Source organism: Ranitomeya variabilis, chromosome 5 (genome assembly GCF_051348905.1).
Source record: "Ranitomeya variabilis isolate aRanVar5 chromosome 5, aRanVar5.hap1, whole genome shotgun sequence".
In the NCBI taxonomy this organism is placed as follows: domain Eukaryota; kingdom Metazoa; phylum Chordata; class Amphibia; order Anura; family Dendrobatidae; genus Ranitomeya; species Ranitomeya variabilis.
In genome coordinates, this window is record NC_135236.1 from 77,635,637 (window position 1) to 77,662,222 (window position 26,586).

Sequence of the window (26,586 nt, forward strand, 5' to 3'; positions counted from 1 at the left end):
GTTCTATGAATTAGGGAGTCCCTCTGCATGGTTTCTACTTCCCAAAAAGCCAGTTTTTAAGAATTAGAAGGAACTGTACAGAAGTCGAGGACTATCGAAGGGAGAGTGACTATTTATTAGCACAGTTTGAGGAAAAGGGTTATGATGTACCCACTCTTAATAGAACAAGAATGGAAATAGAAACCATGCAGAGGGACTCCCTAATTCATAGAACCAAAGCCACTTGCAATCCCCCTACTATTCAAGAACAAATAGGACAAGTCCCAATAATAACACAATTCCATTCAGGTTATAGGCATTTCAAAAATATTATCAATAAGCACTGGCCTATCTTGAAAGGTGACAAATGCATTGGCGATCTGCTACCCACACAACCAAAGTTTGTGTATACAAAGGCACAAAACTTGGGACTCTTACTTGCACCAACCACGAAATCCATACTTCCCATACAAAACCCTAAAAAACAGACATATCTAACTGACCTCAAAGCAAAACCCAAAGGTTTTATACCATGTGGCAAATGTACATGCTGTAGACGAATCTCCAGTAAAAAAGTGGTTCGCACCAGTTTTAAGGACGCCAATGAATTGAGTGAATATGCTATTCATGACTATATTACCTGCCAGACCACAGGGGTCATATACATATTAAAATGTCCGTGTGGTAAGATCTATGTAGGTCGTACAAAAAGAAGGCTATTGGACAGGATTAGTGAACACTTTAATAATATCAGTAAGGGGTTTATAGGCCACCCATTATCCCGACATTATTCGGAACAACACAATCACTCACTCGATGGTACATCTTTTTGGGGCATCCAAGTGGTCCCACGCAATTCCAGAGGGGGGGATTATATTAAAGCCATGTCTCGGGTTGAGTCCAGGTGGATATTTACCTTAGATAGTCTGGCTCCGACTGGCTTAAACCAAGAAATCGAACTATATGCTTTTTAAAATTAACCCCCCCCCCTTTTTCTGCCCCGCCCCCCATCATTCACTTCCCCCTTCCCCCCCCCCCCCCCCTTATAACCCCATCACGCAGAGTAACGGAGTCATACAGGGGAATTGTGTGATTGGAGTTTGTTATTATTCCCAGCTATATATCATAGTATATATATTTTAGAATATTTTTCACAGCGTTTGTACTAGTTACCTATATGATTAATGCTGGGACTACCAAATAATAATTTTTAACCCCATCTAGCCTTGCTAATACCCTTAGGCTCTAATAAATATTGGGGATGGCTAGATGTGAAGTTTGGTTTCTCTTTTATTTCATTTTCTTTTATCTTTTTCTATCGTATATATTTTTTAATGTCTACCATATATTATTTTAAATTTATATTTATATACACTTTTATAGACCATTTGTTTGTTCTTTTTTAATAATAATAATAAAAAGAATATATTTTTAACGTTTGTACTATCTCCCTCCAAGCATAATAAATCTTCCAAGTATAAACCAATTAAGGTTCCCATTCATCTATGTAAATACCCAATGGTATTTGTAGGAGTATTTAATGTGTATGACTGTATAGAGCTTAGTGTCCCCTTCTTACTACTCTATCGCATGGTGATCAATAAACGGCATTTTTTAATGTACTATCCGGCATTTCAGTTCAAACTCCAGGGCTAATTGACAATCAGGGATCACTCAATGCAGCCAATTAACTTGTATTAAGGTGCCTTTTACCAATCAAAGGGGCCCCAGGGGAGCTCATTCAGCATTCAGGCAACTATTTAAGGACGGATACCTACAGTGGAGACATAGCCCTGACGAAGAGGGAAGTTCACCCTCGAAACGCGTAGGCAGCTTGTCTCCACCACGCTCCCGTCCTTATTCTGTGTGACGTCACTACAGCTCCGCCCCCTAGTCACCGCCGCGTCCTCAGCGTTGCTTCCGGCCGGGGCACGCGAGGCGCTGGTGATCTCCCGCGCTCCTGCGCTCGCGCTAGAACGCGCATCTGCAAACAAACCCTGGTATCCCCCTGCATCACCTATTGCCAGACCTAACCAGCGCGATCACACTCAGAAGCATTGACCCTAGCAGCATCGGGTGAGTGAAAGGAAAACTTTATCCCTTTGCCTACCGCTAGTGTCACAGGTTCCAGGACAGCTTATGCATGTTATGATGGATTGCTTCTAATATCATTCTATCCTTCTTTATACTAGTACTGACTTAACTACACTGCGGCTAGCTAGCACCACCGGTGCAGCCACCAGGCCCCCATATAAGCAGTGAGTCAATATCAATAATTGGTTAAAAGTGTACGTTTATACTTCTTAATACGTTACACAGTATTTCTCCTTTGAAACATTCTTTAAGGAAGGAGAATCAGCGGTCCCTACATAAGGAACACTTTTTTCAGTACAGCATACAAAAGCCTCTTATAAGTAAGTAAATGTGCATATAATACCCTCTACTATTATATTTTGCACTAATCTATTAATACCCCACTGACTGTGCTACATTTTTTTCAGCTATATTTCATAATTAGGTTCTACTCCGCTCCTAAGGGAACCTCGGCTCCCATATCCAATAACTAATCTCTTATCAAGTAAGTCAAGTTTTGTTCTGTTGCTTTTTTGGGAAGCGCAGTGGTTTCTATTATCTTTTAGTAAATAAAATGTATTAATGCAATGTTTGCACTGTTTGCAAACATTTCTATATGAAAAATATTATATATTTTCTTACAAATATATATATTGACCACTAGGGGGAACATTTTCCGTTTTAGACCTCAAGCAGCTATAGTAAGACTTACCAGCTTTACTGTTAGCTGGAAAATTGGGGCAGTAACTGCTGACATCACCATTTCCCTCCCCTTTTGGGTGGTCTAATATCCTTAGGGCAGAATGAAGAGCAGCATCACAGGGCAGAGCCATTTTGTGTGTGACTGCCCTGTGATCTGCTATCACCAGCAGTTACTGCATCAGAAACACAGCTACAGAATTTACAAAAGAGCAGAACACAGTGGGCTCAGCAGCATGGTGGACTGGAGGAAAAGTGACGACATGTGGTGTTTATGTATGGAGCAGCATTATCTGAGCAGAGCTGTCTGTGACTCATCCCTCAGTAAGATAAGAAGGAGCTCCAGGTCTGCAGTGAATGGCCAGGCAGTGTGGAGGGAGGGGAGAGATACATTGGTATGGCTGAGAAAGACTGATGGGAGAGACAGCTCCCTCTCTGCAGGCTGTGAGTGCAGCTTACCTGAGATCACAGGGACTGTGTGTGAGGAGGTGGAGACAGAGCAGGAGAAGCACACAGGGCAGCGTGTGAGAGCAGAGGATGTCTGTCCAGGATGTGCAATGCCTGGAGTACAGAGGAGCATGGAGGTAAATCACCCGCACTCCCCAACCTCCGGTTCCAGTGAGTGCTTCTCTCCTGCGATAGAGAGTAAATGGAGCTCGGCAGATAGCACTGGGCTATAATAAAATGGCGGCCAGTCACACCTACAGCAGTGAATTGTGCAGCCCACAGAGGCGGGCCCAGCTCACTGCTAATGCTGCTGCAATGTTATAGATAGGGTCCGCGGCGGTCTATTATCTCCTATGTCCATGGGGTGCCATAAAGTGACACTGTTAGTGTCATGAACTGCTGTGAAACCAAGATGTCAGCCCCCAGTGCCTTCTTTAAACTCATATAACACACAAAATCTGTTTCACATGCATTTAAAACTTATTTATAGCAGCATGTTATGCTACATTAGTGATTTATTAATGATCTACAAACGCAGTACCTTCCCTTTAAATCGTGAGACTTGACTGTAACGCCGGAAAGGTATGGGATATTGTTGTTTTTTTATTTTAACTTGTTTCAGGTGACAAGGGTCTTCAATTGGACTGAGCGTATAATAAAGATATTACAACACCATGTGTATTTATTTCATTAAAATACTTTTTTCCAAATGTGTGTGTTTTTTTAACCCTTTATTAATATTGGATTAATAATGGATAGGTGTCTTATTGACATCTCTACATTATTAACCAGGCTTAATGTCACCTTACAATAGTAAGGTGACATTAACCCTTTATTACCCCATATCCCACCGCTACAGGGGAGTGGGAAGAGAGAGGCTAAGTGCCAGAATAGGCGCATCTTACAGATGTGCCTTTTCTGGGGTGGCTGGGGGCAGATGTTTTTAGCCAGGGAGGGCAAAATACATGGTCCCTCTCTAGGCTATTAATATCTGCCCTCAGTCACTGGCTTTCCCACTCTGGCGGAGAAAATTGCGTGGGAGCCCACGCCAATGTTTTCTGTGATATAACCCTTTATTTTAACAGCTAGAGCCACTAAATTTTACACACAGATACTTCTAACATTAGTAGTGAGGAATATGTAACAAAAAAGGGATATGAAATGGTTTACTGTATACGGATCAATGTTCAGGAGCTTTTCTGCGTATTACGGCCGTAAAAAACGGACCGTATTTCCCTACGCTAAGTGTGACGCCGGCCTATAACCACGATTCTGACCCTATCTCGGCACTAGCTCTCCCTACTCTCGCTGAATCCGGAACAGAATGCGGCGAGCAGGGCGGCGCCAGGTCTCTTATACTCAGGATGATGCTGTGCGGCCAAGCCAATCACTGCACGACCACAACAAAGATGGCTGTTGCGTTTAATGGCCTGGCAGACAATCCTTGCACCGTGATTGGGTCTCTAAAGTCTGCCAAAAATCCTGGGTGGAGACACCAGTTTATCCACGAATAATCCCGGAAATGCTCGCTGCTCACGAGTACACCGAGCATAGTGATACCTGGGCGAGTAACGAGTAGTACGTTCGCTCATCACTACAAATGAACAGATTCGGTTATCTTTAGTGATAACTTATAAAGATGTGAATAACCTTTTAAAACTTGTACCAGCTCTCATGAAATGTACAGAAGGCTCCTGAAAACATTGTCTCTTTTTTCCAAGCATCCTGTAGAAGAAAGCCAGAATTAATGGAAGGAATTTAGGTAGTTTCTGCTGTTTCAATAGAGGCATATTAATTACTATGTTCCTTTACACCAGAACTATGTAAAGTGTAACATGAGGACATTTAATGATGGGATTGTAGGAGTCAGACCCACAGTAATCTATTATTAAATATGATTATGTATGCAAATAAACAGTGGAATTATTTTGATCCTAATTCGTGCGCTGCTTTTGGCTTTAGTTTTGCCTGTATTTAATTGTGAAATTCAAAGGACATATAAAAGGTGAGGCAGCAGTGTTAGTAAAGTGTGAAGAAAGAGGAAAGATCATCAGAATATTACCTGTTGTCAAGTTTTTATGTTATGTTTTATATATGTTTTTTCATTTTTACATTACAGTTTACATTTTCACACAGGAACCAAAGTATAATATTAGAGTGATTCTTCCTGTTAGGTAAAGAAGACTTTTCAGCAGTCTTATTTTCATTACAGACGTGATAGCAAAGACAGATAACACCTATATGTACGTTAAGGCCTCTTTCACACTTGCGTCGTGTGACGTCTGTCGCAATGCGTCGTTTTGGGGAAAAAACGGATCCTGCAAATGTGCCCGCAGGATGCGTTTTATGCCCATAGACTTGTATTGCCGACGGATCGCGACAAATGGCCACACGTCGTGCCCGTCGTTCACTGGATGCGTCGTGTTTTGGCGGAGCGTGGGCACGAAAAAGCGTTCAAGGAAATGTTTTTTCGTACGTCAGGTCCACCATCTCCTACCGCGCATGTGCGGCCGGAACTCCGCCCCCTCCTCCCCGGGACTTTACAATGGCAGCGGATGGGTTGAAAAACTGCATCCGCTACCCACGTTGTGCCACATTTTCACAACGTGCGTCAGTACGTCGCGCAGACGCTTAGCGACGGACCCGTACCGACGCAAGTGTGAAAGAAGCCTAAGCCAAACAATTTGGGTGAGGCATGTAGTATATGTGTTAAAGTTAATGTAAAAAGTTGTAATACCTAACACATTTTCCTGACAGACTCTATGGAGCAAAAGAAACTGAAAAATATTAAATACCAAAACGAAAGAAAACATTGTTTGGTCATCACTTACACCATTGTAATCAAGATAAACCACCTTTACTGAATGTATGGTTAGTATAATGGTTGCACTGCTGAACACAGGTGTGCACACATCATAAGAGTATATACAATCCCACTGACAAAGGTCTACACCAAAACGCGCATCGGGGTGGACACCACACCCACTTCACTGGACCTTACAGTGAATGTATGTACAGGCATTTAATATGATGTATGTGTGCTACCCTGCATACTCTAATCATCATTAGTGCCCTATATCTCCACAATTCTTCCAACATAATCATGCCCACTATTAGAGAATTACCTTGTGGTTTGTCTAGTAAGGGCACTGGAGTTACACTAGTACCGGGTTTGTCCTGTCTGCACATTTTCTCATGCATATTTTGTGATGATACCTGTTATTGTAATTTTCCAATACTTACCTTGTTTGTTACCATTTGACTTTTCAGTTAGTGATGAGCTAGTATGCTCGTTACTCGAGTTTCTCCGAGCATGCTTGGGTGGTTTCTGAGTATTTCGGCGTGCTCAGAGATTTAGTTTATGTCGACGTAGCTGCATGATTTGCGGCTGCTAGACAGCTTGAATATATGTGGGGATTGCCTGTTTGTTAAGCAACCTCCACATGCATGCCGAAATACTCGGAGACCACCCGAGCATGTGCAGCGCCCCAGAGTCCTGGTCGTTGCAGTACTGTGGCCCCGCCACTAAGGGGGGCTATGGTACGTCTGATGGCACTGAAGGAGTTCATCTGACCAGGTATCACAGACACCAATACATTTCACAGTCGGGCCTCCAGGGGGAGCTAAGGGTACTATTCATTAGGCCACTCCTCACATACTGGTAAAACTGGGGGTCAGGCAGGAAGTTAGGACAGAAAGCTGACTGGGTTGGAACCAGGCAACACCTTGTGGCAGAGGGTGTTGTGGGGGAAGATTCGGTAGGGTCCCTGTCAGGTTTGGGACCCTGACAGAGGCCTGGCAACGAGAAAGAACGTCACGGGACTGTGCCTGCTCAGCATAGCGGCGGTGCCCTAAGAAAGGATCAGAAGCGAGATATATTGTGCTGAGTGAGAAACGAGATCAAAGCAAGAAGGAGAATACCAGTAGGAGTCGTGCTGTAAGACCGAGGCAACATCCTACTGAGGCGCACAACCGGCGGCCGGAACGCCGAGGAAGTATTTCTATATATACAGCTTCAGGCAATACTTCAAACCAACGGCAGGACAGTCAGTCATAGGCGGGCTGTCTCACCTAAATCACCTAAGAAGACATAGGGGGCAACCTGTGGAGAGGGGCGACTCTAGGGTCCCGGAAGAGCTCCGAGCCTACCCGTCATACGGGTGCGTCCCAACCGTAACATCAGGGAGGGACGGATTAGCAGAACATCATCTAATCGAGTTGTGAGGGAACATCAGAAACAGACACAACAGTTGTGGGGACTATCCCGTAAGCACAGCAGGGGAGGACCACAACACATAGCGCTAGCAGGAAGGCACAGATTTCCGCCTGCAAAGGGAACTCTGGAGGTGCCATCGGACTGGCCGGACTTGCGCAGCCTGGTTGACCGTGTTCCGGACTGAGGACCCTGAAGCCTTCAGTAAAGAGGTAAAGAGACTGCAACCTGGTGTCCTCGTTATTTACTGCACCGCACCACCACCACCATCCACATCTATTACTGTACGCCCCTCAGCAGGGTCACGGACCGGGGCTAGCCACCGTGACAACCCCAGAGCAGAGACTCACAGGCCCGGTACCGGGTACCCCTCGGCCCTGCGGCAGTGGGGGCGCTACACATGCTCAGAGAAACCCGAGTAACGCGCATACTCGCTCATCACTAGTACTGGGGGGTGAGGAGGGAGCAGGTTTTCTCAATGAGTAGTAACTATGAAAAGCTAGATAACTCAGACCATTAATGGAGCTCTGTGTCCCAATATATTGAGAGCTGGTCTCTTGGCACATGTTTTTTTTTTTTTAATTGTTGTGGAGGTCTGGGGGGAGGGGAGGCAGTGAAAATGTTGAAATAGATGAAAAAAGTGATGAATGGAAGGAGAGCAGCATGGGGAAGACTCCTGGAAGCATTTCTGACTCCCTGATCACCGCTCAGAACAATGCTTCACACTTTTACTCCATTTTAAGGAGTGACAATAAGGGTAAGTTCACACAGGGGCGTTTTTGCTGCTTTTTTTTTCTGCAGCAAAACCTGATCTTTGTGGCAGGAAAGAAGCTGCGTCAAAAGCGCATGTTTAGGTGCGTTTTTTGTTGCGTATTTTTGTTGTGTTTTTTTTCATGCTAATGTCCTTGGATTTTCAGCAGCAAAAACGCAGCAAATAATGATACCTGCGTTTTTGCTGCGTTTTTTTCAACACCCATTCAAGTCAATGGGTGAAAAAACGCAGCAAAAACGCTGAAAGAAGTGACATGCTCTCTGTCCAAAAAACGCAGCAAAGCACAAAATACTGATCAAACAAAAAACCAATGTGTGTGCATGAGATTTCTGAAATCTCATAGACTTTGCTGGTACTGTAAAAAGCAGCTGAAAATTAGCATACAAAACGCAGCAAAAATATGCAGCAAAAATATGCAGCAAAAATATGCAGCAAAAATGCCCTGTGTGAACTTACCCTAAAACATTCAAAATCAAAAAGAAATTGGAGTTTACAGGAAAAAAAATGTTAAAGGCAACCTGTCAGCAGATTTTGCCGCTATAAGATGCAGCCACTGCCTTTCAGGGCTTATCTACAGCATTATATAATGCTATAGATAAGCCCTTGGTCCGACCTGCAAGTGAAGAAAAATAAGTTATATTATACTCACCCTGGGGGCGGTCCTGTGCGGTCCGGTTCAATAGGTGTCGCAGGTCCGGGTCCAGAGCCTCCCATCTTCTTGTGACGCTGCCCTCCTGCTTCTTCATTGCTCCCTGATATCGTGCTCCTGTGCAGGCACTTATCTGCCCTGTTGAGGGCAAAGTAAAGTACTGCAGTGCGCAGGCGCTGGGAAAGGTCAGAGAGGCCGCACAGGACCGCACAAGACTCCCCCCGGGTGAGTATAATATAACTTATTTTTCTTAACTTGCAGGTCAGACCAGGGGCTTTTCTACAGCATTCTAGAATGCTGTAGGTAAGCCCTGAAAGGCAGTGGCCGCATCTTATGGCGGCAAAATCTGCTGACAGGTTCCCTTTAAGAAACATTCTTTCATATATAATGACTTGTATAAAAGGTAAAATTTAAAAAGGATTAAAAAAAAATATTTAAGTAAGCTAAAATTGATTTTTTTATTAGTTTTTTTTAATATTTTATAAAAAAAATTGGAAATTTCAGTGTAATTTATGAAGAAAGCAAAAAATGGATGGAAGAGAGTCTCAGATTTCAAATGTCATATAGTGGTACTCCTAGATTCATAAAGGCTATTCACTAAGTGCAAACCTGCCAAAATTTACAAGCAGGGTCATCCATACACCCTTCAAGGCACCAACTCTAGTGCCTCATTCAAATATTGTGAACAAACAAAGTGTAGTTGTGGCACTCATACACTCATAAAGGCTCTGTATGCAGCACAAAGCTAGAAAAAAAATTATAAAACGGGTCATCCAAAAACTCTTAAAGGCACCACATCTAGTGCCTCATAAAAAAATTGTAGTTAATGTACTCCTACATTCATAAAGGCTTTGCACAAAGTGCAAAGCCAGGAAAAAATTATAAGGAGGGTCATCCATACACCCTTAAAGGCATCAATTGGAGGGCGTCATTCAAATATTGAGCATTAAAAACACTTTATGTGCTGCTGTCATTTGGTGGTGTCGAAAAGTGGAGGTTAATCCAGGCTTTGTTCCTTTTTATCATAGGTAGCCTGTCAGCATTCTCTGTTGACCTGCAAAAGAGTTTGTCTGTTATGACTCCCACCAACGGCACTAAAATCCATCTCCAACAAGATGCTAGTGGCAGGGCAGCATAACATCTACAAGGCATAGAAGGACAGCTTATGCCAGGTGTCCAGCTTTGAGACCCAATAGTTGAAGGTCACAGAGGAATTAGGGAGTACGCTTGTTTGGTCGGCCCCGGTTTTGCTTGACCATCTTTAAAAACTTTTTGGTCCTTGTCAAAAATACCCTGATCATTGGGCCCTCGATGCTGGGATGGTGTCATAAAATTGGTCCAGGCCTTTGACAGTGTAACCCTGCCTCTGCTGTGGTTATCCCTTGCCTCACGTTTTTGGACCAGGAAGCTTGCCCCTTGCCACTAGCATTGTCTGTAATTTTTTAAACATATTTTCCACAATGACCTTCTGGTATAGCACCATTTTAGAAGACCTCTCTGCCTCAGGAAGGAGAGATGCAAGTTCTCCTTGTAGCGTGGATCTAGCATTATTATCACACAACCTGGTTGGAGGTTCAGCAGCAAAAGCCACAGATCTGTTTGGTCAGTTATTCCTTAAGTAACTCTGCCGCAGTATGCGGTTTGTCTCCTTGACAAATTAGCTTCAGCAGAGCCTGTTGCCGCTTCGCTAAGGAAGTGCTGCCGATCTTCCAGTTTGGTGCTGATGTGGACAACTTGCTGTGAGATAATACATCAGAAATGGAGAATGAGGAGGAGGGGGTGCACGAACTGATATAAGAGGTGGAGGAAACCCTTATAGAAGTAAGACCAGCAATCCTCTGTGTCAGGAGCACATGTGCCATGCCATGGTGGAACTTGTATCATCCCTGGCCACAAGCACTTGTCGGTCATTAATTGGGCAATCCCAGTAACTGCGTTGGTAAGGGCACAGGTGATGATCCTGGAGATGTGCTGGAACGATGCCACACCACAAGAAAAAGTGGCGTCTGGGGACCGTGTACCAAGGGATGGCTGCCACCATGAGTCGACGGAAATGAATCATGACAAGCAGCATGAAAATGTGCCCGTTTAGCATTTGGACCTGTGACTGGGTGGCTGGAAGCTTTCTCTTTCGTTGCAAGGCCTGGGGTAGGGACATCTGTATGCTTTGTTTGGATAACCAAATGGAAGTGCCTGATGATGGTCAGAATATGCAAGGACAGGTGCAGGGCCGGAGACATCTGCACAAGTGTCATGAACAGGGGATTGGGAAGCACCTAGCACAGGGGAAGAGGCAGTGGTGTCACCTAATGGCACCAATCGTGGACTCAGGTGTTCGGCCCACCTAGTCGGGCGCTTAGATGACATGTGCCTGCTAAAGCTGATGGTGGTTAGTCTTAGTTGTCACGCCCCTGCTTATCCTCGCATGGCACAGGTTGTAAATGACCATTTTATTTTTTATCTTAGAACTCTCATTAAAAAACTCACAGACTGGGGAACACCTAAGTCTTTGACGGAGAAATTCATGAATGTGTGCGCTCTGTGGAACAGTTGTCCATCTTCTCCCTTTGGTTACCCCACTGGCTCTTCCTGCCTATTTCTCTGCTGCAAGTCCCTCCTCATCAGTGCTGCTGGCCTTGCTATGAAAGCCAGCTTCCCAGGTTGGGTCAGTGACTGTGTCATCCACCACCTCATCTTCCACTGCTGCACTCTGGTCCTCTTGACTTGGTGACTTAACAACAGCCTGACTAATCGGCAACTGTGTCTCATCATCATTTTCTTCCTTAGACAAAATTTGCCGTTCCCCATTGTCATCTTCTTGTGGCCGTGGCTGCTCTAAGTTTTGTGTATCACTAAACAGAATCTCCTCCTGTCCCTCTTGGGCCATGCAGAGTGAGAGGCCACAATCAAGAAATTGTGTTGTAAAGAGCTCCTCGGAGTATTCTAGTGTGGGATCACTAGTCTCCTGGGGCTCAACATGGTGGGAGGAAAGAGGATCAGGGTAAGGATTAAGTGATCCAGACTCTTCGCTGGTGAGACTAGACTGTGTGAAAGACTCTGTGGTACTGCCAGGAAAACTGGAAGCATTATCTGCTATCCAACCAACCACCTGTTCACACTGATTCGGCTTCAGAAGTGGTGTACCGTGCTTACCTGCAAAGTGGAACAGGAACCTATGTGTCGTGGATGGGCATGTTTCTTGTGCTCCAGCAACAGGCATATTTGCACCTGCCCCATGTCTTCGGCATCTGCGTGCACCATCATCAGCACTCCCACGTCCCTTACCACATGCCTTACTCATTTTCGAATTGCTAGGTGTCTTGAAACCATGTTTATTTTTATAAAAAAAAAATTGGTACCCTGACCTCCTAAAATCCTAAAATTGCTGCTGCTTGCAATGCCCTCATCTTTTCTTTTAAAGTCTCTAATTGGTGGCGCTAGACCATCCGATGTTATAGCTGCAAGGCATTATAGGGAAACCTATGCAGAGACACCTAATGTCATGAGCCGCTGCAGACTTCAGCAGTGTGTGAAATGGTATTAGGTTGTAATTGAATTGCAAATTGTTCGAATTTGCCGAGTTACGGAGAATTTCAGGAAATCTGGCTCATTCTCAGTACATAACACATAATCCACTATTTATAATAGGTGATACCACAGCTCCCCACCTCTCTGCACAATGACCTCTACACAGATCACAGTGCATGCCCACAACAATCTCCTATTGAGTCAGTGAGCATATCCTGTCCTTTATTTTCTAAGTTCAGGTAGCTGCTGTAAAGAACATCTTTAAATGCTCTTAAGAGAAATTCATGCAAAAGGAACAGTACCATAATCAATCATAAAAAAATGTACAATCAGAAAATAGAAATAAATTAAAAAAATAATATTTTTTTACTATTTTATTAATTATTCAAAAAAAGAATAGGTGGTACACTCCTTTCAAGAAATGTAAACACCGGTCTGGGTGCTGCCGTTTTTATTTAATAGGTGTGGGCAACCCAAGATTGGTGATTTTTATAAAAATTATCTATTCGCAAAAGCACTCAGAAGTGTCTGATGTCCCCTGAAGGGGCCTGACTTCTACTAGAAAGCCCCACATGCATATGAGCATAATGATCGTACAGCGATTAGAGATGTATTTGGGCATCTCAGCAGAAATTAGTTTTTTCACAGAGATAACGCTGGGGGTAATTACAGGTTACATCATTCCAGGCTCTTGATGTGACTTCTCCGCAGTGCTCACTCCAACCTAAATGATTGGGCTCATTCACTCCCCAATTTCTACAAATAAATGAAAGAAACAAATCAACACTTTCAATCTTCAAGCTTCTGTTCACACGTTGCATTCCGTTCGGATTCAGCATTCCTGTTAGGCTACTTTCACATTTGCGTTGTGCGCCGCAGCGTCGGCGCCGCAGCGCACAACGCAAACAAAAACGCGGCAAAACGCATGCTAAAACGCTGCGTTTTGCGCCGCATGCGTCCTTTTTGGCCGAAAGTTGGACGCAAAAAAAATGCAACTTGAAGCGTTTCTTGCGTCCAACGCTTGCGGCCATGCGGCGCAAAACGCAGCACAACGCATGTCCATGCGCCCCCATGTTAAATATAGGGGCGCATGACGCATGCGGCGACGCTGCGGCGCCCGACGCTGCGGCGCTGACCGCAAATGTGAACGTAGCCTTATGGATGCAGAGAGACCCCATTCATCTTTATGTGGTCTGGTTGGTTTCTGTTTCTTTTTTTTTTTTTTTTCCATTTTTACAATGGAGTAAAAAGTTCTACATGCGGGACTTTTTCCCCCCTGCATTCTAGAAATATACAACAAACTAAAAAACAGGTGGACCTCATAAGAGCCAAAGGGGCCCCTCTGCATCCGTTTTAAACTGGAATGCACATGATGCTGATTCCAATTACCTGTCCCGAAGGTATGTTCTAAGTGAAAAAGTGAAACGTAAAATAGAAGACGTGTAAACAGAGCCTAAAAGACATGTTTAGACTCAGTTCACAGTGATGTGTGGTACTTAAGGTTACTTTCACACTAGCGTCGTACGACGCACGATGAATTGCGTCGTTGCGACGTACCGACGCAAGCAGTGAAAGCGCTGCACAACGGGGGCAGCGGATGCTGTTTTTCAACGCATCCGCTGCCCCATTGTGAGGTGCGGGGAGGAGGGGGCGGAGTTCCGGCCGCACATGCGCGGTCGGAAATGGCAGACACGACGCACCAAAAAATGTTACATGCAACGTTTTTTGGTGGCGACGGTCCAACGCAACACGACGCAACCGTCGCACGACGGTTGCGACGTGTGTCAATGCGTCGCACTGCGTCGCTAATGCAAGTCTATGGAGAAAAAACGCATCCTGCAAGCAATTTTGCAGGATGCGTTTTTTCTACAAAACGAAGCATAGTGATGTGCAGTGCACGACGCTAGTGTGAAAGTAGCCTGAAGGGAACCTGTCACAAGGTTTTCCTAGTGTAAAGTACAGCCACCACCTGTAAGGCCTCTTTTACAGCATTCTGGAATGCTGTATATAAGGCCGGTAAGGCCGGAGAGACACTAAACATATGAAAAATCGGTCCGAGTCTCCCTGTCGAGAGTTGCACAAGTGGTCTCCGTATGGTCATCCGTGTGTAATGCGTTTGCAATGCGATGATGCGATTTCCTCTCAGCCATGTATCCGTATCACATGCGTATGACTTTACATTCCTCACTGATTTTCCCCATTAAATTAAATGGCTCAATGGTCGGAAATGAATCAAAACCTATGGTAATTAAGGAGCCCATATATTGGCTGCACAAGAAGTTCTGTCCTCCAATCTTTCAAATCGAGTCCCTGCTGGTGTCTTGTTTTTGCTGGTTTGTGACAAACGTGTGAGAGTCTAACCTTAAATAAAACTGACTGGGTTCTTCTACATTAGGTCTCGTCTCAACGTTTTGGGGAGCCTTACCCAGTGATTGTGGATCCGAGGAGGCGTGTTCCTGGCTTTTTTATTGGTTGCCAGGACAATCTGCATGCCAAGCTTCCTGTTTTTTGCCTGATGCAATTTCCTGCCTTCAGGAAAATGTGTGCGTATTTGTCGCATGCTATATGATGTTTTCTCGCAAAGCACCTGGCCGTATTCTACAGTAGTGTGACTCCGGCCTAAGTCTCCAATTCCTTCTACCCAGCACAAAAAAGACCTTTTATCATACCCCCATACAGTGCAGTCCAGTCCGATGGGCGTCTCTGGTCTTGATCTGGTGCCTCCTCTTTTCCTACAATCACTGTCCTACATCCCTGCTTCATATCGATGACATGTCCTATGTCATCCACAGGGTCTCCCAATCATAGTCCTACGTAGGCGCACTTCTCTCAGCTCTGGTGGGGGCAGAGCAAAGTACTGTAGTTTGCATGCGCCGGTACTACTTCTGGGTCATCTGCGTTCTTTGCCCTTTCTCGATGCATGAACATTACAGTATTTTGCTCTGTTCTCTCCAGAGCAGAGAGAAATGCGCCTGGGCAGGAGCACGATGAGAAGCACTGTGGATAACGTAGGAAGCGTCATTCACATGAAACAGGGAAAGAGGACGGCGCTTGTGGGAAGAGAGGAGGCACCGGATCAAGACTAGAGACGCCTGTCGGACCGGACTGCACTGTATGTCACTATAATCAAAGGTATTTTTTTGTTCTATACAGAGGCCATTAGGAACTTACATACAACTTGCTAAAACGCTGTAAAAGAGGGCTTAAAGGTGGTAGCCGTACTTTATATTGGTAAAACCTGGTGACAGATTCCCTTTAATCTTGCTGGTTAGACAAATAGATCGAAAAATAGATGGATATAAAACAGATACTGTATATAGCTGTAAAGAAAGATATGAAATACAACAAAATATTGGAACAGATATGAAAGAATTACAAGACAGATAGAAATAGATTATTTTAGAGATATAGATGGATATAAAATATATGGATAGATAGAAATATATATAAAGATAGATATCAAATCAGATATATGATAGATAAATATGAAATGTATGTAAAATAGATCTAGTTATGAGATGATGGACAGATATCAGGGGTAGATGAAGTAGCCGTACTTACGTAAATGTCACTTCTGATCCATCTATCCATTTCCAGATGTGAGCGTCCCTTGGGTCTCGTCTCAGTCCTATCCAGTAACTACTGGAACTTCCAAAAAATGTATTCAAAGAATCCTACAACCAAACATCATTAAACGTGTGAAGCAGAATTTGGTTTTAGTTTCTATGTCAATCTTTAAGTTCCTATTTTTCCAAGTTAACTGATTATTAACCTTTTTAGGTCCATTCAATTTTTCATTTTTGTGCTTTTGTTTCTTTCCTTCTTTTCTTCCAAAAGTTGTATTTTTTACTTTTATGTTGACATAGCCAAATTAGAGCTTGATTTTAGTTTTTTTGTGTGGAATGAGTTGGAGTTTTTAGTGACACCATTTTTATCCTAAAATGTACTGGAAAGTGAGGGCAAAAAATTCCAAATGGGATGAAATGCTGAGAAATAGTAATCACAATAATGATTTTTTTGCAGGAAGGTTTGGCAGTTGTTTATATGATATTCATTGTGTAGTAAAAATTTACCTGGAGACATGTTTCTTTAGGTCAATACGAGTGCAGTGATACAAAATGTTCATAGATTTCTTTTATTTAAGTGGTGTAAAAATAAAATTCAGTAGTTTGCAAAAAAAAAAATATTATATATATTGTTTGATTTGTGTTGCCATTTTCAGAAAACTGTGATGTTTTTATTTCTCCATAAATGGAGTTGTGTGAGGGTTTGTTTTTTGCATGGGAAGCTGATGTTTTCACTGATATTCTCTTTTTACTGTATAGTTTTTACTGTGACTGAACAAATGCAATTCTGGTGTTGCATTTTTTTTCCTCTGTACAGTGTTTACCATATGGGTTAATTTGATATTTTAATAGACCTGTCTTTTACATATATATACAGTACAGAGCAAAGGTTTGGACACACCTTCTCATTTAAAAATATTTCTGTAATTTTCATGACTATGAAAATTGTACATTCACACTGAAGGCATCAAAACTATGAATTAACACATGTGGAATTATATACTTAACAAAAAAGTGTGAGACAACTGAAAATATGTCTTATATTCTAGATTCTTCAAAGTAGCCACCTTTTGCTTTGATGACTGCTTTGCACATTCTTGGCATTCTCTTGATGAGCTTCAAGAGGTAGTCATTGAAAATGGTCTTCCAACAATCTTGAAGGAGTTCCCAAAGATGCTTAGCACTTGTTGGCCCTTTTGCCTTCACTTTGCGGTCCAGCTCACCCCAAACCATCTCGATTGGGTTCAGGTCTGGTGACTGTGGAGGCAGGTCATCTGGCGTAGCACCCCATCACTCTCCTTCTTGGTCAAATAGCCCTTACACAGCCTGGAGGTGTGTTTGGGGTCATTGTCCTGTTTATAAATAAATGATGGTCCAACTAAACGCAAACCGGATGGAATAGCATGCCACTGCAAGATTCTGTGGTAGCCATGCTGGTTCAGTATGCCTTCAATTTTGAATAAATCCCCAACAGTGTCACCAGCAAACGACCCCCACACCATCACAACTCCTCCTCCATGCTTCACGGTGGAAACCAGGCATGTAGAGTCCATCCGTTCACCTTTTCTGCATCGCACAAAGACACGGTGGTTGGAACCAAAGATCTCAAATTTTGACTCATCAGACCAAAGCACAGATTTCCACTGGTCTAATGTCCATTCCTTATGTTCTTTAGCCCAAACAAGTCTCTTCTGCTTGTTGCCTGTCCTTAGCAGTGGTTTCCTAGCAGCTATTTTACCATGAACGCCTGCTGCACAGTCTCCTCTTAACAGTTGTTGTAGAGATGTGTCTGCTGCTAGAACTATGTGTGGCATTGACCTGGTCTCTAATCTGAGCTGCTGTTAACCTGCGATTTCTGAGGCTGGTGACTCGGATAAACTTATCCTCAGAAGCAGAGGTGACTCTTGGTCTTCCTTTCCTGGGGCGGTCGTCATGTGAGCCAGTTTCTTTGTAGAGCTTGATGGTTTTTGCAACTGCACTTGGGGACACTTTCAAAGTTTTCCCAATTTTTCGGACTGACTGACCTTCATTTCTTAAAGTAATGATGGCCACTCGTTTTTCTTTACTTAGTTGCTTTTTTCTTGCCATAATACAAATTCTAACAGTCTATTCAGTAGGACTATCAGCTGTGTATCCACCAGCCAGACTTCTGCTCAACACAACTGATGGTCCCAACCCCATTTAGAAGGCAAGAAATCCCACTTATTAAACCTGACAGGGGACATCTGTGAAGTGAAAACCATTCCCGGTGACTACCTCTTGAAGCTCATCAAGAGAATACCAAGAAAGTGCAAAGCAGTCATCAAAGCAAAAGGTGGCTACTTTGAAGAACCTAGGATATTAGACATATTTTCAGTTGTTTCACACTTTTTTGTTAAGTATATAATTCCACATGTGTTAATTCATAGTTTTGATGCCTTCAGTGTGAATGTACAATTTTCATAGTCATGAAAATACAGAAAAATCTTTAAATGAGAAGTTGTGTCCAAACTTTTGCTCTGTACTGTATATATTTAATTTTTTTTTAACTTTATGTTTTAATCACCTTTGGGAACTTGAACATGTCAATATTTCATGTAAAGTACCTGAGGTTGAGCTTCACAGGATCACCAAGATGGTAGCCTGCTGACATTATTTAAATGTTGTTGTAAGAAGTTGACAATGGCATGTAAATGGTTAACAGCAGTGAGTGGAGTTCAGCTCCAGCATCTGCTCTTAGAGACATATGCTGGCTATGTAACAATCTGTATCTGTCATGTGTGGAGCGAGTTCAGCTCCATCTACTGCTGCTAGAGACATATGCTGGCTACGTAACACAGCTGGCATCTGGCATGTGTGGACAAAGTTCAGCTCCAGCTTCCGCTGTGAGAGACAGATGCAGGATATGTAACACAGCTGGCATCTGCCATGTGTGGAAGGAGTTCAGCTCCAGCTTCTGCTGTTAGAGACAGATGCCGGATATGTAACACAGCTGGCATCTGCCATGTGTGGAAGGAGTTCAGCTCCAGCTTCTGCTGTTAGAGACAGATGCCGGATATGTAACACACTGGCATCTGCCATGTGTGAAGAGACTTCAGCTCCAGCTTCTGCTGTTAGAGACAGATGCTGGATAGGTAACACAGCTGGCATCTGCCATGTGTGGAAGGAGTTCAGCTCCAGCTTCTGCTGTTAGAGACAGATGCCGGATATGTAACACACTGGCATCTGCCATGTGTGGAGAGACTTCAGCTCCAGCTTCTGCTGTTAGAGACAGATGCCGGATATGTAACACAGCCAGCATCTCTCATGTGTGGAGGGAGTTCAGCTCCAGCTTCTGCTGTTAGACAGATGCCAGACATGTAACACAACTGGCATCTGCCATGTGTAGAGAGAGTTCAGCTCCAGCTTCTGCTGTTAGAGACAGATGCCGGATATGTAACACAGCCAGCATCTCTCATGTGTGGTGGGAGTTCAGCTCCAGCTTCTGCTGTTAGACAGATGCCAGACATGTAACACAACTGGCATCTGCCATGTGTAGAGAGAGTTCAGCTCCAGCTTCTGCTGTTAGAGACAGATACCGGACATGTAACACAGCTGGCATCTGCCATGTGTGGAGAGACTTCAGCTCCAGCTTCTGCTGTTAGAGACAGATGCCAGATATGTAGCACAGCTGGCATCTGCCATGTGTGGAACGAGCTCTTGGGCTCCTGTCACACTTGCAGACCATAGCTCAGAACATACCATTACGCCCATATGAATGGAGGGTTTAAAAAGATTTGTTACCATAAAATCGGTGGCGGTCTGACACTCTGCACCTCTACTGCTCAGCTAAAAACAACTACAGCAAGAGCTTGAAATAAAGCGTGTATGGAGCTGAAAGATCACAACACTGTGTACTGTCTAGTTGCCATTCTAGGGTACTGCAGATCAGCTTCTATTCATTTTGATAAATGAATGGTAATCTCCTGCACAACAGTAGAAATAGGTCTGGGAGGAAAGGTGAAGGGCATTTCTGTAGGTAAAACAATGGGCCCTTTCAGTGGAAAAAAATTTTGTCTTGAGCCAGGAGCAGGTGTTGAATGAGGTGGAACTATAAAAGTATATAATGGGAAAGCAAATGAAGGAGAGCACTAACCTGGTAGGGGCTCCCAGTATCTGGGCTACGCAATTATTTTGAATCCCCTAATCCATGGGCCATCAGCACTCCCTGAGATCCTTCAATTATTCCAATATTGAACCCCTTATTCCCCAAGCTGTAGGTTTATTAGGAAAATACTGATGTACCGGTAATTATAATTTTATAATTTGACCCTCCAGGTTTTTCCTGCTTTTTGCTAAACTCTAATATAAAATTTCAAAAAATAAGGTACGGTTTATGTGTCTTTTATCTTTTTAATTTTTATGACATTTTTAAAGGGAACCTGTCACCCCCAAAATCGATGGTGAGGTAAACTCACCACCATCAGGGGCTTATCTACAGCATTCTGTAATGCTGTAGATAAGCCGCCAATGTTACCTGAAAGAGGAGAAAAAGACATTAGATTATACTGACCCAGGGGCGGTCCCGCTTCGATGGGTGTCTCAGGGCCGCTCCGGCGCCTCCCATCTTCATTCCATGACGTCCTCTTCTGGTCTTCACGCCGCTGCTCCGGCGCAGGTGTACTTTGTCTGCCCTGTTGAGGGCAGAGCAAAGTACTGCAGTGCGCAGGCGCCGAAAAGATCAGAGAGGCCCAGCGCCTGCGCACTACAGTATTCTGCTCTGCCCTTAACAGGGCAGACAAAGTACGCCTGCGCTGGAGCTGCGGTGTGAAGACCAGAAGAGGACATCATGGAATGAAGATGGGAGGCCCCGGACCGGACCTGAGATGCCCATCGGACCGGACCGCAGCGGGACCGCCCCTGGGTGAGTATATTATAACCTTTTTATCTCCTCTTTCAGGTAACATCAGGGGCTTATCTACAGCATTACAGAATGCTGTAGATAAGCCCCTGATGACGGTGGGCTTACCTCACCATCGATTTTGGGGGTTAATGTAATTATTTTATTGTTCTAGTCCTAAGTCTACATAGGGTTAGAGAAAAGATGTAAAAATGCAATTTTGTATGTTTTTTTTTATTGGGGACAGTTTATTACATTTGGAAGCGCTCTACCAGCAACTCCCTGTCACTACTGTCACAAAAATACACATGAGAGTAGTGGCAGAGAGATGTGGGAGAGCAAAGCACATGATAAGATACTGTCACTGCCTATACTAGCAGTATTTGGTCAGTATTTTACATCAGTATTTGTAAGCCAAAACCAAGAGTGGGTGATAAATGCAGAAGTTGTGCATATGTTTCTATTATACTTTTCCTCTAATTGTTCCACTCCTGGTTTTGGCTTACAAATACTGATGTAAAATACTGACCAAATACTGCTAGTGTGATGGCAGCCTGAAGAACACAGCATGTGAATGAGTTTCTTGTTGACTACTGCACTCTGCATAAGCAACAACCAAGATGACAAAGTTCACTTTATTGTATTGAAAGATATGTAATCTTGCCAGCCTATGAAAAGGCACTGACTGGCCTGGTCCAAGAAGTGGCTCAATGCAGGGGAGTATTGTTTCATTTTACAGTGCACAAGGGAGCGGGATACCCAAAGAATTTGGCATCGGGGGCTATAACCCCCTCTTTCCCCTCACGGTACACCATTGAAAATGAACCTGTCATGCTGCTGCAGTGCAGTATAATGCAGCCTCCACCAGAGGGAGCTTGAGAGAGAAGTGAGACTGCGTACACAGAGAAGCACCACAGAGCAGCAGCACAGGCACCACCAAGTGGCGAGAGAGTGGTCAGACAAGCCGAGTCAAAAGACAGAAGTATCAAAAGGGATAAGCAGTACACGTCGTCAGAAATAAGCCAGGAGGTTCAGCAACGGTCAGAAGTGGATAAGACAAAGTCAGAAGGCAGAAGCGAGTCCGAATACGAGCCAAGTCAGGAACCAGAGAATCAAACAGACAAACTGGGAAACGCTGGGAAAGGGCAGACAGAGGGAGTCAACAGACATGGGGCAAGTCAGGGATCACAGCAGGACAAATCAAGGGTTACCAGAGTCAGGTACACACACCGAAGGCAGAACTATAGCTGACACCGCCAGCAGGATGCATGGGAGCTACATAGCAAACCTGAACACAGAATCAGGCATTGCAAAGTTAACCCTTGACAGATTCCACCCAGAAAAAGGGCAGACAGGATTAAACCCTGGAACAGATCATGACAGAACCATTTTGTTTCATTGATTGTTGGGTCTGTACTGAATTGCCCCACAAAGTGTGTTGGTAAGATTGATGTTGTTTCTTGAAGAAAGGAAGACTGATTTTCTAATATGACCCCTTTATATGCCGATCATTCCCTGAAATGTCCTATTGCTAAACACAGTCTTGAAATATAAGGTAACATGTCTGCTTCTTCTTATATTCATTACTCACCGACTCATTCCTGTCTTTTATCATGGCTAGAAAAGAGTTAGCTTTGTAGCATTCACCTTGGGCTTCATCCCAGGTTCTCATTTCCGCAGAGAGATAATAACATGAAGAGCCGATGGTACGCCAGCCAATGGGGCACATTGTGCACATTTTACCTATAGAAATGAGAAAATAAATGATACGGAAGTAGAAGCAGCATTCAGATTGTGATCACTAGAGGTGAACAGTGCTGGACCTACCATAGAGACACTGATATAGGGTGCATGGCTAAAAGGGGCACTGACCTATGGTGAAAATGTCATACTGGCTAGGGGAGGGTTTGGAGTCTGCCTACACCCAGATCATGGACCCCAATACCTATGCTCCATATGTTATGAAGAGTAATAAACTAGTAGATAGGCTTTCCTTTATTCGGGAAAAACATTTCAACTTCCTAACCCACTTAGTCTACTATCTAAATGCTCTGGTCAAGGCAAAGACACTTATTGGCTTCCAAGAGAAGAACCATCAATAGAACCACTTACCCATAGAATCATTGAGATCTGTGACTTTTGTCTTCACGTTGTCCATCTCTTCTACATCATGTTCCTGGGATTCGGAAACTGTAGGGATTGATGTCAAATAGAAAAATTCAATGCCACATTTTACTTCATTCTATATCGATACTTATGCAAATAGAGTGAATTCTGTAATTGTCACATACAATTATTCTAGAAAGCATTAGGGTAGAAGATAGAGTAGAGCTGTATCTAGGTTTCCCTCCCCTATTCTGGGAGATACCTTGCTGATTTATTATCTTCAGTTGTTTATTGATAGATGAATCTGCAGAAACAGAAAACATTTTTTGATCAAGGTCATTGGACACAACCGGATAAAACACAGTTGTTGATTAAGATGGTCCTAGACATAAATGGCTTCCATCCCAAGTCTTCAGGGACCTTCTCACTGTCTACTAGTGCTTCCAACCGGACTAAACAGCGATTATACAAGTTGTGTTTCAAAACTTATTGTTTAATCCTAGATGTAAACCCAGTACTAGAAGTTTCTGGCAGCTGCCTACCCCTTCTACATGCAATTTGAACTGGCAACCATTTAATGCTTGATGTCGTGAATTTTTTTTTTTTTTCCATTGTACATTTTGACTTTGTCAAAGCATAACTTCAAATTTCATTACGTTTTTAGTTCTGAAATTATGTGTTAGTAATTTATTGTATCTTTAAGGAGGATGGGACACAATATTTCAGTTACAGAGCTCCAGCTCCCCTGATCTCACTCACACAAGCATAGATTTATCACTGATATACATGATCTTGTCTGACCCTAAATCTATCCTGGAAGTGCTAAAGCTGCATTTATGCTGAAAGATAATCATGAATGAACATTCTTAAAAATGCTAATTTCACGATTATATTGTAGTGTAAACAGGCTGCTGAGCGCTCGTTCATCAGGTGCAATGATCTGATGCGCAAGACAAAAGATTATCATTCTCGATGATCGTCCTGTGTAGTCAAGATTTGTACTGCCAAGAATCTCGGCAGCCTGTGTGCTCTGAGCGATCTATTACAGATTGCTTAGTGTACATGGTTTACTGTGGTCTAGTAAGCCACTTCTGATGAGTAAAGGTTTATCGATTGACAGTCCTATTATGCCACCAGTCGGTCCATGTAATCGAACCCTAATATTTTGCCACCCCCATCAACAGTAGAGATTTCCCATATTCCTTGTTTGAATGGAGCCTACCAGTTGGGTCTTTGGGACTTACCAAGATAACATATTACTGTACAATACTTGGCTTTCAAAGTGAGCCCTATTGACTTTCAGTGGAGAGGCAGCAAGTTTCCGTAACCTTCACTCTATTTAAACGGGGCCCACTGGAACTCAATTCTCATAATTGATGGTGAGACTTCCAGTGATCTTGCACTTATCATCTATCCATTTATTGTTAATATATATTGTACAACTATGTGGTTGGAACCAGTAGATTGGAACTCTGGAACCTTATGGATAAGTTGCTTGAGTGACAAATATTATATGTATAACGACCTGTATGAGATGAAAAACTGTGAGACTCTTTGAGACCGAATGGTAACACATTCAACCTGTGGACATATGCAGTGAGGTTTTCAGAAGAAAGCAGCTATGGTTTTCTAATTCTTGGACAATTCCTTTAATAAACAAGTTGATGTCCACCTTGATCATCTGGTTATTGTTTGGATAACCTTTAGACAAAAATCCTTTTCTTATCTTTCTATAGTATTGTTCTCTTCCCGACACTTCTTATATACTTACTGAATGCGCATACAATGATTATCAGGAGTATACAGATCACAAAGATTAAGGCAAGAAGAGCAATTCTGAATACTAAAGACGTCTTCCTCCCAAAACAGGATTCAACTACAACAGAATAAATATGCTTGTGTCATTAATAATATTCATCAAAACTACTGCATTATTTACTCCCGGTAACCTTCTCCCATAGCTCATATATAGAGGCAGTGATGAGTCCGGCACGGGTTACAAGAATCCTCACTAAACTAACGAGGCTTACAATTTTCCCCCGAGGAATCCCCTGCCTATAATAAATCATAAGACCTCAATCTGACTCTCCTGGATCATCATTCACCTAGACAACCATAATTACTAGGCTTTTGGTCCAACAGAGATATGGCCATTGATTGTGCAACTATCCACCATTGTACCTGCCAGAGTCTATACTATGACCATGGGATACTGGATACTGTACAGAATATTAACTGTACAACTGAGCATAGGCAAATTATATAGATATAGAAATATGTCTTCAAATAAAGCTGGTATCACGTGTATACAGATTATTGTGAGACATACCTGAAATAACTAAGCACACCTAGTATACAAACTGAGTCTATGAAAAATATTACATGATCTGTATATGGTGATGATGATTGAAATAGATAGAATTATACTTTACATTTGCCCCTTATAGTGTTTTCTTCAATTGTCCGAAATACATCATCAATAATTACTCCATTGTCCTTTTCCAGATGTCCTGTGGAACAAATCATAGAACACATCATAGAATTTAGTTTCTTGTATTCTTACAGTCTCACCAGATCCATCTTAATTATGGTATACTATTTCTTTCTTACCAGCACCAACACTCTTCTGGTCCATTCTTTTCTCTGATGCACCTTCCGTAATAATGTTCCTTATCACTTTATATACCTGTTTATATATTCTCCAGACGGGGAGGAGGAAGGTGAGGTGACTGTAGAAAAGGGATTTTTTTTTTATATGGGATAGTACACTTTACACCTATACTAACCTATTATTAGGTAGGATTGGCAATATAAATGAAAGCTAAAAATATTCCCACATAACGAGCTTTGGTGTGGTTTTATTTCATCTTTCACTTTTGGTTTTGATTTTGCTTATATGTTTTTGTAAAATTCAAAGGGTCATTTAAGAAAATGACTAAATAAAAGGTGCGATTGGTATTTTAGTGACAAAGGAAATAGACTACATGGTTCTTTAGTCTGGGCATTTGTAACGTATCTAATGGTTTCGAATGAGTCCCCTTTATTTATGAATTATATATTAAATGGTAAATTACATACATAATAAGAATAAATGTAAGAATAACACTAGGAGGAGTTTCAAACAGGGTAAACCCCCCCCCAAAAAATAACAATATCAAACTATAATAACAAATGAAAGATAAATGTAATACCAGTCATGTCCATTCCAATGTAGGTGACCAAAGTGAGAAAGGGTTGTGAGAGAAGCAGATAAAAAGAGGGACAATGAAAAGAACAATATAAGACCATCTGATGGGAGGCGAGGAAGCAGGGTGGGGTATATCATAGGATGGGTGTAATGTGGAGTGCATGCTTTTTGATAGTTTTCTTAGTTTACGGTGATCAAATTTTGTGGATGCGTGGATGTGTATGGTACTCCCAACTAAAAAGCTCCTCAAGTCAGTATATCGAATGTGTTTTAGATATTCATTTTTTGAGTGAGTAGAGGGTGCTGATTGTTTCCAATGTAAAGGAATCAAGTGTTTTCATTTGTGACTTCTAAAAGAAGTGCCGACAGATTGTGTTTCCAAAATGTAAAGCTTTTCTGAGGGCAAGATAACAAGACCTCCACTGTCTATTAACCTTAAATGGCCTTCAGCTCGAACTCGAGACATGGGAACTTTATGGATGTGTAAGGAGGAAGACCGAGCTGCCGGT

The 26,586-nt window shown here is 42.8% G+C and overlaps 1 protein-coding gene across 1 annotated transcript; it reads right to left on the bottom strand.

Moving 5' to 3' along the window:
- Window positions 1-12,728: 12,728 nt before the first annotated feature.
- LOC143773328 (CD209 antigen-like protein C) lies at window positions 12,729-25,553 on the bottom strand. The gene is made up of 8 exons (XM_077260803.1): window positions 25,501-25,553; window positions 25,323-25,400; window positions 24,662-24,766; window positions 23,153-23,194; window positions 22,897-22,974; window positions 22,376-22,527; window positions 15,922-16,034; window positions 12,729-13,116 (listed from the first exon to the last, which is right to left on the bottom strand). Exons 1-8 carry the CDS (start codon window positions 25,523-25,525, stop codon window positions 12,984-12,986), a joined length of 726 nt encoding a protein of 241 aa, XP_077116918.1. The 5' UTR covers window positions 25,526-25,553; the 3' UTR covers window positions 12,729-12,983.
- Window positions 25,554-26,586: the final 1,033 nt, after the last annotated feature.